Source organism: Eucyclogobius newberryi, unplaced genomic scaffold (genome assembly GCF_026437365.1).
Source record: "Eucyclogobius newberryi isolate DKJ021-1_F unplaced genomic scaffold, fEucNew1.0.hap1 SCAF_2, whole genome shotgun sequence".
In the NCBI taxonomy this organism is placed as follows: Eukaryota; Metazoa; Chordata; class Actinopteri; order Gobiiformes; family Gobiidae; genus Eucyclogobius; species Eucyclogobius newberryi.
The window spans coordinates 42,171,426-42,191,386 of NW_027315834.1; the positions used below are offsets into that span (position 1 = coordinate 42,171,426).

Consider the following 19,961-nt stretch of genomic DNA (forward strand, 5'->3'; position numbering starts at 1 on the left):
TGCTGCAGGAGTCTACAGTCAGTTTGGGGGGTAAAAAGCACTTTGGATTGATCGAATGCTCCTGACAGTTTGGCCCAGCGGCTTCGAAGGACGGGTCAAATGCAGAGGACAAATGACCCGACAGGAACAATGAAGCGTGATTTAACCTTAACCGTAATTTGTTAATTGATAGAAGTCACAAAAAATATGTTTTCGATGACTTACATTGCAAGATCAAAGAGAAGAAAAAGAAAGAAAAATCTCGAATCATCATTAATTGCAAGAAACTGTATAACTGTCGAATGAGTTATTCCTGTTGAGCATGCTAGCACAATATATTACATACATATATGTCCACCTACTATGATCATTATGCTCAATAAACTCAAATATGAGTGATGGAAATTACTGACATTTGTTTAGGTGTCTGTGCTTAATTCTCTACATTTTACATTGGATCATTTTTACTTTTCTACATTTGAAAGCAGGAATCTGTACTTTCTACTGCACTACAAGTTTGAAGAGGAATGAAAAGAAAGTGCTTTTTGTATAGTTTGAGTGCTTATTTTTAGCACGTTCATGGTGACATTCTGCCCAAAGATTTTGAGTTCACGTCCCAGCTCTGAGCAAAAAACAAAAAATGAAAATGAAAACCTACCTTAAATTCACAAAATTAATTTTAATCGCTTCTATTAACAAAAGACCAGCTAAATTATCTTTCAAAATCACTACATTTAATGCTTTAAAAGTTATCAAAGTTGTGTGAAAAGAAGATTTTTGAATGGAAAAGTGGACCATTAAAAATCTTCTTTTCACACAAATTTGATAACTTTTAAAGCATCAAATGTAGTGATTTTGAAAAATATTTTTTTTTACTATAGTACCGGTAATTACTATAGTTACTTTGCTCCTGTATCTGTACTTTTACTTAAGTAACACAATCTAAAAGGTCTTCCACCACTGAAAGGAACTACTTGCTTGCTTCCATATGCATCACTCAAATAAAGAAAGCCATTTACATCATGCCACTAATTTAATAGCCGTCACCATGTACTATTTCCCCTGCTCACAGTTAGTGGGTGTGGGTATAATTTGTCTGTTTTGGGGTGTCTCTGGGTGCCTCCCTTGTCGTAAACCTGAGCGGTGCGGGAGACGCTGTGGGTGCAAGAGCAGCTGAGTCGACATTCCTGTGGGGCACACACCATTCGCTTCTCCCCTGGCCTGCACCTCGCCATAAAACACACACATCTGAAAACCATTACCTTAAGTGGATCTGTTTGGCTACATGTCATGCTAAATTACACTGTTTTAACACTTCGACTAACGCCTAAGTCGCACCACTGGCTACTAATCCACACCGAGAGAGAGGATGGCAGTTAAGTGTTGCAAACGTGACTACTGTATTTGAGATTTCCTGCAGGCAATTACAATGGGACAATGTTATTCAATTTGAACAAGGATTCAATCTGACAATTCACAGTCTTGTAGTTTTTATACAGCTAAAATATGTATGATTTGGAAAAGGTCATGGAACTAATTATGGTAGAAACATTAAGTCCAGTTTTGTTCAAAGAGGTGGCAAGCTTTTATGCAGCTGAATGTTTTCAGGTCATTTGGACAGTGTGAACTGGCATGAGGGCCGATTAAACAATGAGAAAACCCCTACTTGTAAGAGGAGCAAAAAGTTTGATTTAACCAGTAATGTGTGTATTACCCTCAGTCATCCAGGCGAAGGTGGCTAAAAACTACTCCTTACTGTAAGTAACTCATTTGTGTTAGTTTAGTTAGCTTAGGTTGACCACCTGGCCCTATTTGCTTGTCCTGCACAGCCATTCCAGCCTCTATCCCACGTATATTTAGAGAATGTCTCATCTTTTCACCAGTGCCACATGAATGGTATAATATCACAAGCAAATAAAACTGTGAGATTTACATAGAAAACCAGGTAATATAAATATTTCTCACAGTTCTATAGCAGGCTTTAGCAGCTCAAATGTATAATGTCTCCCCACATTGTCCCACTTTTACCACTATTTGAGGTGGTCCCCCTGAGTTAGCTCCTCCCCTCAGACAGATATAAGATGAACATTTTACACCAGTTTTCGGTCAGAACTAAAGAAGCTCATGGGAAACAATGTGGTCCAACTAAACAATCAAAATCAGCACTGTCTGCAGAGATAGCGATTATTTTGCACACTTTGTACTGTGCAACAAACAATAAAAAACATCTGCTCCTTTTGCCAAAGCTGCCCAAGACCAAGAGGACGAATTATCCTGATTTAGTTCTATCATTGTGGACAGTTTTACCACTTTACTGTGGCATGTTATTGCGGCAAACCATAATGGAAACAGATCAAGATCCAATCCAATCAAAGGCTCTCCCACGTTTTTGTCTTTTGTACTTTTCCTCTCAGGATTTCAGCTTTCAATTCAACAACTCAGCAGCAGCGGTTCTGACTCCGCTCCTGATCAGGCTTTACGTATTTATATGACGGAAGGAGTAGAAAACAAGCGGCCATTAGCCTAACGCGATCAGGTCTGGTCTGACAAGAATCCTGCCCGGAGAGAGAAGGAAGAGAACCCACAGAGGAGCTAATCCGTTCAGCAGTGGCTAATGGGAGGAGGAGAAGGGTCCACAGTGATTTGAGGGATAGGTTAGCGCTGGCAGTCTGCTCATCATGGGTGATTAGAGGAGGTGGAGCAGCGGGAGAGGGCTCAGTGGGAGGCTGAGAGGCATCATTCGAATTCACCGGGCTCATACTAGAACAGCAGAGGTAATGAGATGGGCTACTTTGGGAGGGGAGATCCGGAATACAGATGGGTATGAGAGGAGAAGGACAGAGGCACATGTGGAGGGAAAAATGTGTCAACTCTTTGCACAAAATTTACTTTGAAATCTGCCGCGCATCAGTTGTTGGATTGTGCAAATAATGAATGGTGCTGCACTATGTGAAAGTTCTGTTGCCTGGAGATGCTATTGCCTTGTCTGAAATGGTCCACAGGCTGGCATTAAAGGCTGCTGGTATATCCCCATGGGGACGGGTCAAGTTAAAGTTACAGGTCAGAGCTCCACCCAATGTGTTCGAAGGTATATTTCAGAAAGATAAATATGTTTAAGGCAATACCATTTTTTTCGGCCCTCTGAAAGTTAGTTTACTTCTCATTAAATACGACAACATTATTTTTGGACTACTACTACCAAGGAGGCTCCCTCTGTCCAGCAGTTGTCATTTCGGTGTTCAATGTATTGTTTGTTGTTATGGTTGTTTAAAGGGGGGAAATTAGGAAATATCAATGTTTAAGAGATTTCAAACACGTTATAATTGTTTGGTATTTCAAGAGAGTCATGAGAGTGTTGAGGTGACATTTAAAGTGACATACCGCAAAGGGGAAGACAGAAATCAGTGCCAGCAGACTTGTTTCTTTTGTTAAATAATTTTACATATTTTAGATATAAAACAAAGATCCACAGATGTCAAGGATTATAAGTATACAGTAAACAAAATAGGTCTTCTTTAATTGTTAGGTGTTGTCTGTTATAAACTATAGTGGTAATAAGACCTACATGAAGTTTTAAGGACAGCGTTTTGATGGCAGTCCCTCTCTTGCATGGGTTTTGTTCAGAGACAAACATATTATTCCCTGCGTGTTTGTAAATACATAAATAAAATCTGTGGGACACATTTTGCTTCAAAAAACTTGGTGGATCTCATCAATCATAATATTTTCAAAAGAAAGCAAGTAAACTGATCTTGTAGCAATTCCTCAGGATATATTTTGACAACAATGTGTAGTCGGAGTTATGCAACATGACTTGAGTCTCCTTGATGTCAGAACTAAACCTCCACCGTCCTCTGCTCCCTCCTTTATCAGCTCCTCTGGGGGTTCATTACACCGCACAGTGTGATTGGCAGCTCCTTTGGGGAGAAGTTAAAATGAGACCAAAACTTTAGAGGAAACTGAAGATAGCTGGGGTTTTTTTGTTCGTTGGAAGTGATGGTGTGCGCTTTTCAGCTGAGGACAAACTTAGAAGCGGTGAACAAATGAGGACCACCTACAGGAAAAAGTGGGAACACTGACATAAACAAGCAACTCATCCTCTAAACTCTCCAACTCTATACACAAGGAGGAATTTACGCTTTTTTTCCAATTCAAGTTCAAAAAGGACACTTGAATCCCATGTTATCCAAGGCGATGCTACAATCTTTTCGATCTGTAAACCTGTCAGTCCTGTTGTACGCCGTCAGACTTTCTGTTTGGACGGATGAGAGAGCAGATACAGGGGGAGCATCGGGGTGAGGAGGCGAGGGAAAGGTTACTCACAGGCGATGCGGACGTGGGCTTTGCGGCTCTTGGTTGTTCCGGCCGAGCTCCAGGCCACGCACTGACACCAGAAGTCCTCCGGGCCAAACAGCTCCTCCACCTGCTGCCGGGTGATCTCGATGCTGGCCTCTCGCACGACCAAACCTGAGAAATACAGAGCAGAAGAGAGTCAGGAAAATTCAAAGCCCAAACGTGACTAGATCACAACAAACTAACCATGCAGTGATAAGAACGACAGTGAGTATACAGCAGCAGTAGCGTGATGTAATGATATTAGCATCAGGATATGAGATTTTATGCAATTAGATTACTCAAGTCTAAACATACTGGAACTATCAGAGGTAAAGCTGTTTTGCCTGGAGGGCAGACACTACAGCTGGCACAAAGAGAACTGTGTCTGCTAATCTGTGTCCTTGGTGCAATAAGGATAAATCTGCTCTAAAGTGAGGCACTAGGGAGCATCTTGTTAGGCTATAAACTAGACACCTGTGGCAAGAAACACAAAGCGGTCCTTCACTAAGGCTTGGCTCTGTGGTGCTTAATGCAGTATACTGCCCACACTGCTGTATTCTGGCGCCCGCCTCTCACAATAGTACAGATTACACCAAAAGTTTGTTCTCTCTCCCTTTCATTGTGCATGGGAGAGACATTATTTGTGTTTTCTTTCCTAAAACACAGCGTTGTCAGACAATGATGCAATGTACAAAATATTTCAGACAAAAAAGTTCACAACATAACATTTTCAGGCGTATGTGTCCCATTTAGTCCAGAGTCTGTCAAGTCCATTTTCCAATTGAGTCCAAAGGTAATTTTTTTTTCCATTTTATAAATGTCCGTTATAATTTGTGTCCTGCCCTTTATTGTTGTTTTAGTTTGTGTCAATGTATGGTTTTAATGCTTTTAATATGTAATATATAACTGTATTCCAATAAACCGCTTAACAATGGGACAAGAAATCACAAGATGGCATGGATTTATTTTGTGTTTCAAAAAGGTGTAAATGCTGGTGAGTTTCTTGAGAGAAGCTGTAATTCCAAAAATACATACAATAAACAGAAATGATGTGACAAGTGAACCACACAATTTGTTTATAATAAGCTGTCTCAAGATCTCATCTTATCTTGCTCTTGTGGACCCAGTCTCGTCTTATCTTTTGAGAATTGTCTCTCGTCCCGCCCCAAACAATTATAATTCAAGATTTCTTTTCTCTCCATTTGCATGCATGTGTCTCTGCTGGATTTCCTTGGCTGAGCAGGGCTGTTTGGGCCAGGGCCTTGTGGGGCAGGATTGTGAGTCACACTGAACACAATCCTATTTGCTAACTCCTCTGATTACTGCTCATCTGGGTGCCAGCCAGCAGCAAACAAACAGTTCATCCCTTGACAAATGCCTCCATCCACAGCTGCCCCTCTCCAGTCCTCCACAGCCATAGTCTCCAGGCCTGGGTTTATGTGGACACGCTATGGAGGATGCATGTAATATGGATTGTGGAGGGTGAATTGTTGTCATTGAGCTCAGGGTGAAGTTCATAGTGACGTTTGTCCTTGAAGAACAGAGAAGTCTAAAAAATGCTCTGACACGCTTCAAATTCAGCTTAAATGGTTATATTCTAGTGTATACATGCAAGTTTTAATAGTTACTGACATAATATAGGTTTCGTAAGATATAATCAGCATTTAAGCTGTATTAAATCATAAATCAAATACCCTCATTTTGACTGTACAAGATATGCCAGTGGGTGATATAGAAGTTTCAGTAAATTAGAATAATTTGACGATCTTTAAAGTAATATTATAGGAATTTAGTTGTATTCACATCATTCTACCCACTTTTGCCTCTTTCTGCTACAGAATTTGCACTTCCGTTGTATTGCCATTCCTAGTTTGGCAGTAAATCCATTCACTTAACTGGAGAACGAGGGGAAACCGTGCCACTAAAACATGACATAAAGAAGATTGATTTGTGTAAAATGTTCAGCACCAATAAGTCAACACTGCACCTTTTCTCTGGGCGGCCTGAACACCGCTTTGTGTCTGAGTAGAAAGTATTTGCTGTCGAGATTGGCTGCCCTATGTGAACTTACACAAACAGAAGGAGGGACACAACTAATGGCGGCACCAGCAGAAACTTCCGTAACAAGGTGAATCCAGATCAAGTTAAATCAGCCAATCCTCACTCCAGTACAAGGGATACAATGCCCCAAAACACAGGGAACTTCTCCTACATTGGAATAAAGTAAAACGTGAAGGGTTGTTATGGTGTGAGACGTTGCTGATTATGTAAATATGTGAAGTAATTCCAGCCTGGGCTGCTGTGGCGGTAGAACTGACAGAAGTCGAGCTCATGCCATTTTCCTGGACATGTCTTTCCCATGAACAGTACCTGGTCAGCCCTGCTTTGTGACATTTCATTTTAGTTTCTACAAGGGGGCCTTTGTGTGGTTTCAGAGAACACTCCCTCCCATTACCCAGGCATGACCAACGTGCACTTAACACCAGACGGGACGCTTCCACAGATTTATGCTCGTGCGGCCAGGCCAGAGCTTTTCATCAGCATTAGAAAAAGCACGGTTTGTCAGAGCAGCGGCACTTTCCACTCCCCGGTTGGACACGTTGGGTTGGAAACTCTTGCTGTTAGAGTCCCAGTCACAGCGTACACAAGTCAACGAGCTTTTGATGAGCTGCTATGTGCGCACGCTATCCATAACACTGACAAGCCGCTACAGTTGTTGATGGTCTTTTCCATGAGGTTATGACAGTGAAATTAGGTGGTGCTGATGTACGATGTAGCATGAACCCAATTATTAATACACTTATGCATTTATAGAAGTTAATTTAGCTGTGGCTGGTTGGGAGTTATTTTAGAACTAAAGTCTTCCTAGTGCAGAGAAGGGAAAGAGGTGTCATAAGTCTCTGCACGCTGGCCATGCCAAATTCAATAGACACTTGTGGAATGAATGATTTTCAATTTTTGCGAAAAGAGAAATGAGAAAAGGGGACTTTAATTCAAGGTTCAATTCACACAAAATCAAATTAATATCAAATTTCAAAGACTGACAGAAGTAAGAAGGAGTTGCAGGGAATGTAATTTCAATGTCCTTAGTTTTAAGACTAAATATTGGGCAATAAACTAAACAGAAGCTCATGAATAAACACTAGCTATGTTATATCTGATTTCTGTGGTTATCAGATTATTGAAATGTCATGTAAACAGCTATATCTGATGTGAGTTATCTGATTTTCTTTCTGATTGTTTGTACCTCTGCAAACAAAAACGTGGAAAACTATGTGGTGACAACAATGACAGAAACAATGGTAAAGATTGAAAGAGTTATTTTAAAATTAATTGTGTGTTCAAAGTCATGGTCAAGGTCAAGCTTTATTTATACAGCACAAACTACAAAAAACAGATTCCACTGTCCAAAGTGCTGTACACATTCAGTGGTGCAATGATATGCTACAAATAAAACAACAGTAACATTCAAAATACATCAGTACAAATCAGTGATTTGTACTGTTACTATGATGATTATATTATATTTTAATATAAAATATATATAATTATATTATGATTAACAGCTTTACTTTGTGACTGAAACACACACCAAAATCAGATGTGATAGTGAAGTCATCAGATTTTTACTGGACTTGTAAATGTAACCAAGATGAATAACATGCATTAACACAGAAAATAGTGGGTTGCAGGCTGGTCCGATTATATTTCAAATTCACACTAATGAACTGTGCCGATAAGAGTAGGTTTATATTTAATGTGCATGTTTAAGGCGAAGCGTGAAAGAACCTCCAAACGACACTAAACAAGAAATGGGGAGATGATGCACACCCAACACGCCCAAGCAAAGCAGCTTCAGCAAACTAATATCAACTCATTCAATACAATTATATACTGTAATAATAAACACAAAAATGGTGTATGCCGTTCTGAAATGTTGTCATGTTGACGTCATGTTTGTTGCTCTGAAATAGCTTCACAGATGACTGACTCACTCTGCGCCCAATCTACATTCAATCAGTAAATCTAATCAGAGGTTCAAATCTAATTTATTAGTCCATGATTCACAAACTAGTCCAAATGGGCTCTCTCCAAACAAGGACTGTCGATTATATTTGTAATTATAGAGCCAATACTGCACTTCGGTCATCTGAGGTAAATATTAATGGGCTGTATATTTTACATTTAAGAGTAACTCTACATTGGCAAGCAAAGTAGAAATGTTATAGAAAAGAGTATGTGAAGAAATGGCATATATAACATTTTGAGTTCTAAACTGTAATTAAAAAAATAAATATATATCCTCTGTAACAAATGAAGGTCATAGACTTGATTGGTAGTAGTCGTCTCATTTGTGTCATATTAGCAGAAGTAATATGACATAATTGAGTATTGGTATTAGTGATATAAGTTATCTTTATAATTGCAAAGGTCAACATTCAGTGCTTCTTGTTTGTCTGCAGAGATTGAATGAGATTGAACATAGAGTGATTGCAGGTTAAGAGGTGCATGTGCCCTTTCCCTGAGGTTCATCGCCTCCTCACAGCCTTCTTGTTGTGCACACAGCGAGCGCAGTGACATCCCACTCAGCAGCTTAGGTCTCATGTAAAATTTACAGAGCGCGCCAATGGGGCAGAGGAAGAGCATTTCTGCAGTGGGCGAGTGTGTCTAAGTGTGTCAAAGAGAAACGCCATTGTTGCTTTGGAGGATGTCAGGCCCAGTTGGGGGCGCACTTCACAGGCACACAGAAAAATCAATAGTTAAAAAAAACAAGTAGATTTGAAAGCTCCGAGGGCAGGAAAAGCATGCCAAAATCACTAATGCTTTTGGATGGTAAATACTTTGTTGTAGGAAAATGGTGGGAAGTAGCTAATAAGCATGTGATGATATCAGTTTATAAATGTCTGACGTTTCCTCACCAGGAAAATGTGGACTGACATATAGTCTCAAAAAGAAAAAACAAAAGATGTGAGCGTTGACTTCATCTTCATATGCGTTGCTCTACAATTTGATCCCGGATGACGAGTCCTACATGACTTCATATCCACTTTTGAAGCAGGATTAGACCCTTCCTGATGCGTTTCCCTTCAACATCACTGAGCTCAATCTGGCGGCAGATCAGTTGTACGAGTCTGCTTACCTCATCTATGACCTCATATGTTTTCACAGCCAAAAGACTTTAGACAAGTGTATAACCTTTCAGGGACACAATGCGACACACAATTGTTCATTTGTAACTCCCAAAGTAAGTCTCTGGAGCGGTGATGAGGAGCTACTTTACGGCCTGTCAATGCGGCCATTAGCTGCAGAAATGATTCTACAATATGTCCCATTAACAGTGACTGAAGTGATATCGGGGGCCCCTAGTTGGAGATGATTCATTATTAATGCAGTCATTAAAGGGAGCCAGCCTCGCGCTTCCAATACTAGGCCCATCCTGGAGATATTGATCACAGCAGCAGAGGACGAGGTGGTCAGTGCAGGGGAGAGTAAGAAGTGTGATCGTTGGGCCAGAAGATACGTGCTCCTGTTTGATCGTGTCTGTGACAAGCGCTCTCTAGTGAATAGTAGATGAGCAGATTAATTAATTTGCAGCTCATTTACGAGGATCAATGCCCCTTATGTTCATGAGGGACTGTAATCTTCTAAGGAGATATTTGACATTTTGTTCAGGTAGAATAAGCGCCAAAGGGGAAGACAGTAAAAGATTAAATAGTGACAACACTTTGTTCCTGAAAGTGGTTCTATCATGTTTTGAGTCTAAGTCTAGCTCATGTTTCAAAGTTATGTGCACCTGCCCAGAGACTTAAAAGAAGCTGGCGCAAAACGTCCCAGACAAAAACTGAAAAAGATACGTTTTGTATGTGTCCAGCCAAAATCAATAAATTAAGAGGAATGTATTTCATGAATAAAACAACATTAAACATCTTCATAATTCTTTCACTTCTATTTCCTTGTGAGAGATTCATGCATGTTTGAGTAATCCTGCTGTATTCTGCATTTGATGCTTCACCTACCCCGTACCTCCGCCCACTGTTTTTTACTTACTGGCGCTTATAACAATTGTGTGTCACATGTAAGTCTCATAATCTGACCCGGGTGGCACAACAGGAATGAACATACTGCGCACCGGACACAAACAACACGCAATCAACGGGCCTATTCTTTTGTAACAATGTGTCCCTTAAAAACAGTAATGAGCAGTATAAAAGCACTTGGAAATCAGTGCTGGCAGCCATGCTTGCCCCATGTGGCTCACTTTAGGCCACATTATTCTGATTATGAAGTTTAAAATGGAAAAATTACGCCATACTGTAGCTTTAAGTGTCTTTCTGTGTGTTCCAATTTGCATGCTAATTTTTCAATGTTTTCCGTGTAAGTGCTTCGTTACAAAAGCAGTAAGTGTATCACTCATAGTTTCAACGCACTTGTCATTTAAGTCAGTATCATACACTTATACTATAGTCAAGTCACAAGTGCTACGGACTTGAGAGCAAAAAAGGACATAGAATTTCTTAATTTACTTTTCTTCAAGCATTTTGCAAACTTTGTGACCATCATAATAGTACAAGTGTTGAAAGTATAGTTTATAGTCATTAGTTATTTATTTATAAGATAAGATAAGATAAGATATTCCTTTATTGTCCCACATGGGGAAATTTCATTGGTGCAACGCAGGTAGATACAGAGGTAGATACAGAAGAACAGATCACTTATAGGAAGTCTGAAAAACACTTTCAGTAGAAGATCTTATATTAACGTATTTAAGATTTTATTTTATTCAAGACCTTTTTCCTGGACCATCCTGCAGTAAAACAGCAGATTAGCGATCAGCATTTTTTTTTTTTAAATAAAGAGACCTGCTTATTTCGATTAAACTTGTACCTACAATACAGTGATAAACAGGTAGTGAGCAAAAACCCAGAAAGAGAAAGATCCTTGTTCCTTCCTATTCTTGTATCCTATCTTCAGTATTGACCAAAGAGGCCATTTTCTATACAGTATGTTCCTTATTTGTCAATGTGCTGAAATCAGAGAGCAACAGAGTGGGCCGCGCTGGGTTTCAGACTTGTATACGTGTGTGTGTGTGTGTGTGTACGTGAGTGTAAATGAATGAACAGTGTTTGGTAAATAGCCTGTGGATAAGGCAGTGGGGAGTGGGAGAGTTTATGATGTGTGGGCTGATTTTTCTGTTGATGCTTTTAGCGTGGAACCTTTTGCCACTAAAGCTAAGAGCCAGTGCTCCCTTGCAACCTTCTCTTTGTTAATATCATAACAGCCAAACACAGCTCTGATTGTGTATTCTCTCTGAAGTACATCAGGTCAAAATGGAAGGAGTTCAGGTTGGATTCAAGTAGCTTTTAAATAGCTGTTTCCTTCTGTGCTGGCAACAACGATCAGCTTTTCCATTTTCTTCTGCACGTTACATTTTATACAAGATTCCTTTGATGTTGTGTTTCTTATATGGATCATTGACCCTGTAATGCAGCGCTTACACTGCATTGTGCCTTTAATACAAGCTGACACGTTAATGCTTACTAATCCTCAAAGCAGCAGACTTATTCAATGGGTGCCTCCATATTTTAAGCCAAGGCTTGGATTTGCCAGTCTGTCGACATGCACAACAGTGGCCGGCCTGTAAGACGAAAGAGGTAACTGCACTGTGATTGCTACCTGTGGTGACAAACCAAACTCTGTTTCCAATATAGCAACTGAATGTGGCCAATCAGCACTGGGCGGTGGAGTGCTGGTCCATTAGTTGAACACACCTCGGCGGGAGATTCTTGAGCCCTAAATACAGCAAATTATGCACACTTCTCACTACATGAACACTGCATGCACACTACAACTCAACAGTCTGTACTAAAAGGCCAAAGTGGACTCCTGATGTGTCCATGAGAATAATAATACTATTATTAGTGATTAGTAATTACATACATTGTAGTTAAGTTTACTGAAAGATGGAAGTCAGACATGGAGTCAGGTTTGTTGAAAGAAGACATTATGCTTTCATTATGGTAATTAAGAATAAACCTGCACATAACTAGTTCAATCTTTTACATTTTGTTCATTGTAAACACTGTTGGGTTCCTGTTCAAAAATACAAAACTGCTTCTCTATTGCTGTGCTGTGCTCTTCATGTCAGCAAGCAGCAGCTTTTCACGTATTCTGCTTTCATTACATTAAGGGAAAAAAAGACTACACTTCATTTTGTGACACTATGTGTATGACTTGCTGTCCAAGCACAGTACAAGTACAGAGCCAGTGAATTCTTTTGAGTACTTGAAATGCAGCCTCAAATACAGGACAATGCAGATTAGTCTAACATATGAATCAAAAATACAATTCTGATGAAGCTAATGATGAGTTAAACCACTAATAACATGGCCAAATGCTTACATATAGTCAATTTAGCATATGTTTCCTTTAAATAGTAAGATATGAGAAAAAAGTCATACACTAAAGTAGCTATCAAAAATAGTCATTTAGTATGAAGATTCAGTAACAAAACATCAGAAAGTGCAGAAAGTGTTATCAATTAGCTTAAAGAAGGGCCATAGCGGCTGGGATGTGATCTTACAACAGAACTTTAATTCAAATAAGGCTTTCAAATTTAACAAATCGAGTAAACAGGGAAAAGTGGCAGGGAATTTATAACCACAAGTTAAAATACATGACTAATTAGGGAACTCTCATACTGACAAAATTGATGTCAAAATCAACAGCGTGATGGATATTATTAGATGATAATACTTTTTAGATACTGACCAGAGTTCTCATCGACGCGCTCCTCCACCGTGTGCTCCTTCTGGTGCACCCATTCGCTGTTGCACTTGAAGTAGATCTGCGTGGCGGGCGTGGCCTTGCAGTACAAGTTGACCGGCTTGTTCTTCACGATGTAGGCCTCCTCCGGCTCCATCAGGAACACTGGCAGAGGCTCTGGGGGGTCTGAGGGGAAGGTCTCAGGCAGATCGCCAAGGCCTATGAAGTCATCATCCAGCGGAACTGCAACAGACAACACAAATATAAAGGACCCGAAAATAGAATTGCTGTATTTGAATATACTTTTTAGTCAAAACGAAAAAAAAAAAAAAAAACATTAAATCAAGGCAAATTTGGTTTTAATGAGGAAAATCATGTATCATTAATTGTCAGATATATAGCAATATATTGAGCAGCCCTAATTGATACCATAAAAAACAAATCCATAATTATATTAAATTCACACTCATTTAATAAATGAGACTTTCTGATTTGCTTTGAAAAGTTTAAAATATATAAAAGAATATGGGTAACATCCATCCATCCATCCATTTTCTACCGCTTGTTCCCTTTCGGGCTTAGGGTGACTGGAGCCTATCCCAGGGACTTCAGGCCTTAGGCGGGGTACACCCTGGACAGTGGCCAACTCGTCGCCGAATATGGGTAACATTTAACACAAAAAATGTTTTATATTGTTACATCCACGCTGTAAACCCTGTGGTTATAAAATTCATGAATGCAGGAAAATCAAAATTGGACTGATGACAAAAGTTGGAATGACAGAAAGTTGGACAGCGCTTTAACCATAATTTCTGCATGGGATTATCCATTCGCACAGCACACCTAATTCCAAAATATTTGATATTTTGGAATGTTTACACAAGTGAATTTTGGAGCGCAGGAAGTCTGGGATTCTTGTCACGGATTTACAGAAAGTGGTCCTTCTTGGGTCCAACCACCAGCTACAGCGGCCAATAATGAGACTTGAGTTTTTGAGGTCGACTGTGAGGAGCTCAAGTTATAAGCCGGGCCTCTTCGCTCCAACATTTTCTCTTTGCTTTTGTCTTCCGAACACACACCAGTACACGAGCACAACCACTCACACGGAGCAGCACATCTAATGACCTAAGGCTTTTGGCCCAGTTTGTGCCATTCCTCGGATACTTCTGCAGTCGAAAGATATGCTTCCCTGTAATTACAAGTCGCTTTCATCTTCCTGTCTTAAATCACATGCACACACAAACATGCACCAGCACTAAACACGGGGGGCATACACACAGCCAAAAGCCCTATGTGATACTTTATAACTCTTTGAAGAATGAAGAGAGAGAGACGGCGATGAAGACTATTGGCCAGCCCATTTGTCACCTCAAGATCTGTTCTATTCTTACCATCGAACCGGTATGCATCAATTATTCAGAGGTGTGAAAGACAGAGGTAATGGAGACAGACGAGGAGAGTAGGGTAAAGTGCGGAGGACAGAGAGGCACGGAGGAGTAACTTATCCACGGACACAGATTAAGATGGACAGGGACATAGAACAGGAGGACAGCCACAGGAACTAGCCCGATAACAAAGGGCTTATCAGTCAATCGGTGATTCTTTCCATGTCCTTCGTTCTGCTGCCTCCTGACCTGTGCGGACATGCTGGAGCCTTGTTGTCTGGTCCACCTAATCGCTCAGATTAAATATATCCATGTAACGTTTTTAGAAATGGAGATATGTCAGGGTATTGATGTCCCCCCCGTTGTTCGAGTAATGTAAGAAAGGTAAAAAAAATAAGAAAGTGGATTTCTTTTTGGAGCAACTCTTTGAAGCCCTATCTTTTGCCTAACAGAACAGGGTTGTGAGAAAAAATGTCAGTGGATTATACCATGTGACTGCAAATACTCAATATCAAAGAAATAAATGTCTAATAAATATATATTCCACTGTATCACAGCTAAAATTATATAGTTGATAGCGCATATGGATTAAAAGCCTGGATATTGGCACGTCAGACCTTTTGTGCGCTAAAATCCATTCACTCTTATTCATAATGAGACTTTCAAGAGTTTTTAACCATGCTATTATTGTATCCCCTTCTCATTGACCTTTTACCTTCTTTGACCTGTTATTTTTAGGTGATTCATGCATGTTTGAGTAATCCTTTTTCTCTTGAATTCATTGAAAATACCATTACTCTGAACTTTATTTTGATGCACATAGAATTCAGCAGCATTGCATAGCATTATTGACACAAATGAAAATGTATACCGCTCTCTTCTGTGAACTGTAGGTATATCCACAGACGAGACCGTGGCTCGGCAGCCCTGCACTTTGTGTAGTAAAGGGGCAGGAGAAGTCTTTAACTGCCTGCTTTGTTTATTCAATTATTATTATTATTGCAATTTGAATGCCCAGAATATAAAATAATGACTGTCGGCCTTCTTTAATTGGCATTTGAGTAAAAAAAAAAAGCTAGAGAGCACATACAGAGAGTGGACATGACCTGGCCTCACTCACCTCACTAACCATACTTAAAACTCAATTACATTGAATTATTTTGCTTTTTCACACTATTGAGTTGAATACTAAGAAGACTCACACATACTACATTACCATTACCAATGGCTCATCGCTCATGTCCCTGTATGTGACGGTTCCCTTCAGTGTGCACAGACCAGGGCCTGACTGTCACAGATGCTCCCCAATCTCCACTAGCAGTAAATACTGTTATCTCTCCCCCTTCACCAACGGGTGATCTGAGATGAGGAAATGAAAGGGTCACCAATGATAAAGTCTTCCAAATATCTAAAGGGGATCAGTGTCTCAAAGTCCTAGAGGAATCATCGCTTTGCTGGTTTCTTTTTCTGCCATTTTAATCAAAAGTCCGAACGCTCTTCACAGTCCTCTAATCCAGCCTCCTGAAACCCCAAGACCTTTCAAAGCAACAGCTACAAAACAGTTTTAAAACAATATAAACACAATCACTTTGGTGTTTTGAGACATTTTGTGGTGTTTTGAGACTTTTCCTTATATATGAAAAGCATAGTGTTTGTGTTATGTTCCTGACAGGTCACACAAGTGTTTTTTGGAGTTTGGGTCAAACACAGAGGACACATTTTCCTACCGTGACCAAAAATAATACTTAAACCTTATAGCTCATATAACCATATAACTCCACCCACACAAAATGAGTAAACAAAACTCTTATCAATGTAATTAATTTAGATTCAAACAAGCATTAGTGCATTCTGAGTCCTGGTCCGGTTTTACATTCTGAGAAGTTACCAAAGCCTTGACGGAGGTTTAGGGACTTTTTTGTTTTTGCAACCTTGTGTGTTTTTGTACATTTCCCAGAACGGTATAGCATGTGTTGACTCTTTAATGTCTGAGTCTTTCACAGCAGACCTTGGTACAGATGCTCTCTTTTTCACTGCTAGTCCTCAGTCCACCCACATCCTCAACCGGGGACCCTGACCCAGAAAACAGACAACCAGCGCCAAGGAAACTTATTAAAGACGGAGTTAGCCTTCCCTCACCCTACATTCCCATTATCACTGCATTTCTCCTTCCTTCTGCTGTGAGCTCTGTCGAACTGTGATCTCAAAACAGGCTCAAAACACAAACACATATCAGTTATATTACATGCCGACTCACACATACAGAAACTGAAACGCATCAAATGAGGGGAAATGATAAATGCAAGTCAATGGGAGTAGCCCTCCAGTGAAAATGAAAAAAAAGAAACTAGTAGTCCTACCAATCACAGTCTGCTCCCTCGTGAACAGACAAAAGGATTCAAGCAGAAGAATGACTTTTTAGTGGCGCTGTATTTGCAAAGTACAAGAAAAAGACATGGGGGCATATTTTTTTAAGTTTCAGAACTGCAAACACTAATCTAATCTTGCTTCAAGTGTGGAGTGCCCTAACTTGATGTCATGAATAAAAGTACTGTTCACAGCCTAGTTTAGTGCCATTCCCATTGTGTAGAAATGCACTTTATTGTGATACTATTTGTTGTAAAGAAGAGCATAATATCTGTGTAACAGCAGTAATAATGGTAGTAGTAGTCATCAGAGGAACGGGACGCTTTTACATGACTTTGGGCTCTGCAAAGGACACGAAAGCCTGACACAAAGAAATGTATTTCATGTTAATACAAATTCAAATCTAATTAAGCAACAAGTGATTACCATAGCATCACATTAAAACCGCCCGGGGCAATTATTTTCACAGCCTTTTTCTAAATTTCATTCTAATAAGTGTGTTAATATGACACACTTTCACTGTCTGATATGAAGTATGGAGTATTTTGCAATTTAGCTTTCCTTAATTTTAATCAGACAATTTCTACAATTGCGTCCTTATTGACTGGTAAAATTTTAATGAAGTGTGCTGTCTGCTCAGAGCACTAGAAATTAAATCATATTGCGCAGTAATTGGGATGGTTTTCCTAATTAATGCTGTAAGTATTGTTGGTAAAAGTCTGTAATTAATATTTGAGGCTATAATAGTATCTCATTTTAGTTTTTATGTACATATAAATCATGCAAGTATTGGACATTAACTATGAACTCAATACTCAAACATTTACAAAACCAGATATTGGTGATTAAAAATATTGCTAAATACCAACTGATATATAAGCCAGTGATTCTTAACATTTCCACCCCAAATAACCTAGATTATCTCCAGAACTAGAGCAAAGTAATAGTAGGTCTAGGTCTACATAGACTAGATCTAAACCCAATTTGAACCAAAACTAGTTTCATCAAAAGCCTGACTAAAACTTAAAGACTGCCTCTCAGATCAACTTAAAAAACACTAGAACTTCAGACGACCTAATTAGCATAGCAGTAAATGATATTAACCACGGATCTAAATTATATTGACTTAGCCTTATCGCACCTGCCTTCACTCAACCATGTAAATCTCCCTAGTTTCCTTATTAGTATTTTCAGGTAATGAGCAAAGCAGTCTGAGGACATGCGGATCAAATGAGCCCAATGATACCAATTAATTCATGGCAGTAGCACCAGGCAGAGTGTAGAGGTATGAGCAGTGTTGGCAGCACTATCTCTTTGGCTGGAGAAGACACCAGGAGCTGTGGGAGTGGAGAAATATTAAGAGATGATTACGTTTTGAACATGAGCAAATCAAAGCCGGAGCAGGCGAATAACACTGGCACTGCAGCACACTTCCACTGATAAGACACATACTGAGTTCTGAAGGAAATCTGCATTAAAGGGCACACAAAACCACTCGCCTCTGGGGCCAAGAAATGAATACCAATGTTGCATAAATATAAATGTACTCCCACTATGAATGATGCATGCCTCAAAGTTTGGAGTGGGTCCCTAAAAGAAAAGAATTGGTCTCAAAGTAATGACACTTACTGGTGTTTAAATAATATTCTGCCATTTTCTACTTCACTTTTCTTGACAATGAGTTAATTCTATGTAAAGGTGCCTAACTTTTCGGTGAAGGGTCCTCCAACTGTTTTTCTCCGTGGAGATGTTATTGTTTTGTATGAAATTACCGAATGGCATTAAACGTACCCATCTAGCATTCTGTATTGAAGGTGATATTACAGCTAGAAGTGGTGGTTATATGAGTAGCAGTACTAGTACTAGTAGCAGAAATATTGGTGGATGAGTACCTAATGGTTTTGGAATACTATATGTCCAATTAAATGTGTACTACATATGATCCAGTTCATTGCAATTCATGCTGTGTGCTTCATGAATCACCATTAACATCAAGATCGTCCAAGTATAAATGATTAGTATCATATGCAGCTTCAGATGAGCTGATGCACGTTGAGACATCACAACTCCCCCAATGTCATCCATTCACTGAAGTAGTGTCACTTTTAATGAGAAAGAAGAGAGCACAGAAGTGATGACAAGGCGATTCTACCAACACTGACCTTATCATGAACTGTAAGCTTAAGCCTCTGATAAGATCATTTGATTAGCGCTGACTCTATAATAAATCAGCTGCAGAATTCAATTAGTGTAATAGAATGAATTAGGGTGGAAAAAAATAGAGAAAAATAGGAGCAACAATATCTGCACAGGCAATTTATTATAAGAGACTATTCATGTTTTGCTACTTTGCAAGTTTTTGGGGTTGAGAATCCACCACTCGCTTGTCTGTGTTGTTATTGCTTTGTCTGGACAGATCCACAGTGTGCCATTAAACATAGTGTATCTCAATGGAGCGGATGACAATTTGAGTACTACTTTTCTGTGTGAATGAACCAAAATACCAGCTATGTTCTTAAAAAAAAAACTATATAAAAGCTAAAAAACACTTTGGTTTAGATTTATCACTTGAAGTTGAGAGTTTGACATTTGGACAACTTCATGTATTTCCTTCAAATGTTCATGGTCATACAAAACTAAATTTAACTTATTTTTGAACCTTGAGCGACTCAAACTATCCACTACATCAAAACGTAACATCTCGTCCAACCCCTAAACGCCTGGATACTGCAAATAAATAAAATACACCGTCAACAATCTCAGAAACATTTATTCCCGCTCTCTGAATTCATCTGCATTGATGCACGTGTGGGATCTGTACATGCTGGGTTTATAGTTCAGGTCTTAGATAAGGTCTTGTGAATGCCGGCCTTGAAACTGGCCCGGTGATAAGCTTTCTCCTCTCAGCCTCTAAATGTATGGTCCCTCCCTAAGCACTGTTTCCATGGGGCCACTGTTTCCTCCCATCACCGAGCGTCAACCACAAGGTGCCATAAATACTGACATAAATCTTCAACATCTTCAACTCCTTTTATGTCTTTTTTTCCTCTTTGGTTTCCTGTCTTCCCACATCACCACCATCTTTATCAACATCCAATAAGAAACTCCACTAAATGTGTAATAGTGATGTTT

General features: G+C 39.5%; 1 protein-coding gene across 3 annotated transcripts in view; it reads right to left on the minus strand.

The window, feature by feature from the left end:
• The window catches only part of unc5cb (unc-5 netrin receptor Cb), a 137,120-nt gene that overhangs the window by 41,110 nt on the left and 76,049 nt on the right, over positions 1 to 19,961 (minus strand). For all 3 annotated transcript variants that reach the window (XM_072453060.1, XM_072453059.1, XM_072453058.1), the window contains exons 2-3: positions 13,084 to 13,320; positions 4,303 to 4,446 (exon numbers count right to left, since the gene is read on the minus strand). In XM_072453060.1, the coding sequence (XP_072309161.1) occupies positions 4,303 to 4,446; positions 13,084 to 13,320 (381 nt within the window). The remainder of the gene's footprint in view (positions 1 to 4,302; positions 4,447 to 13,083; positions 13,321 to 19,961) is intronic.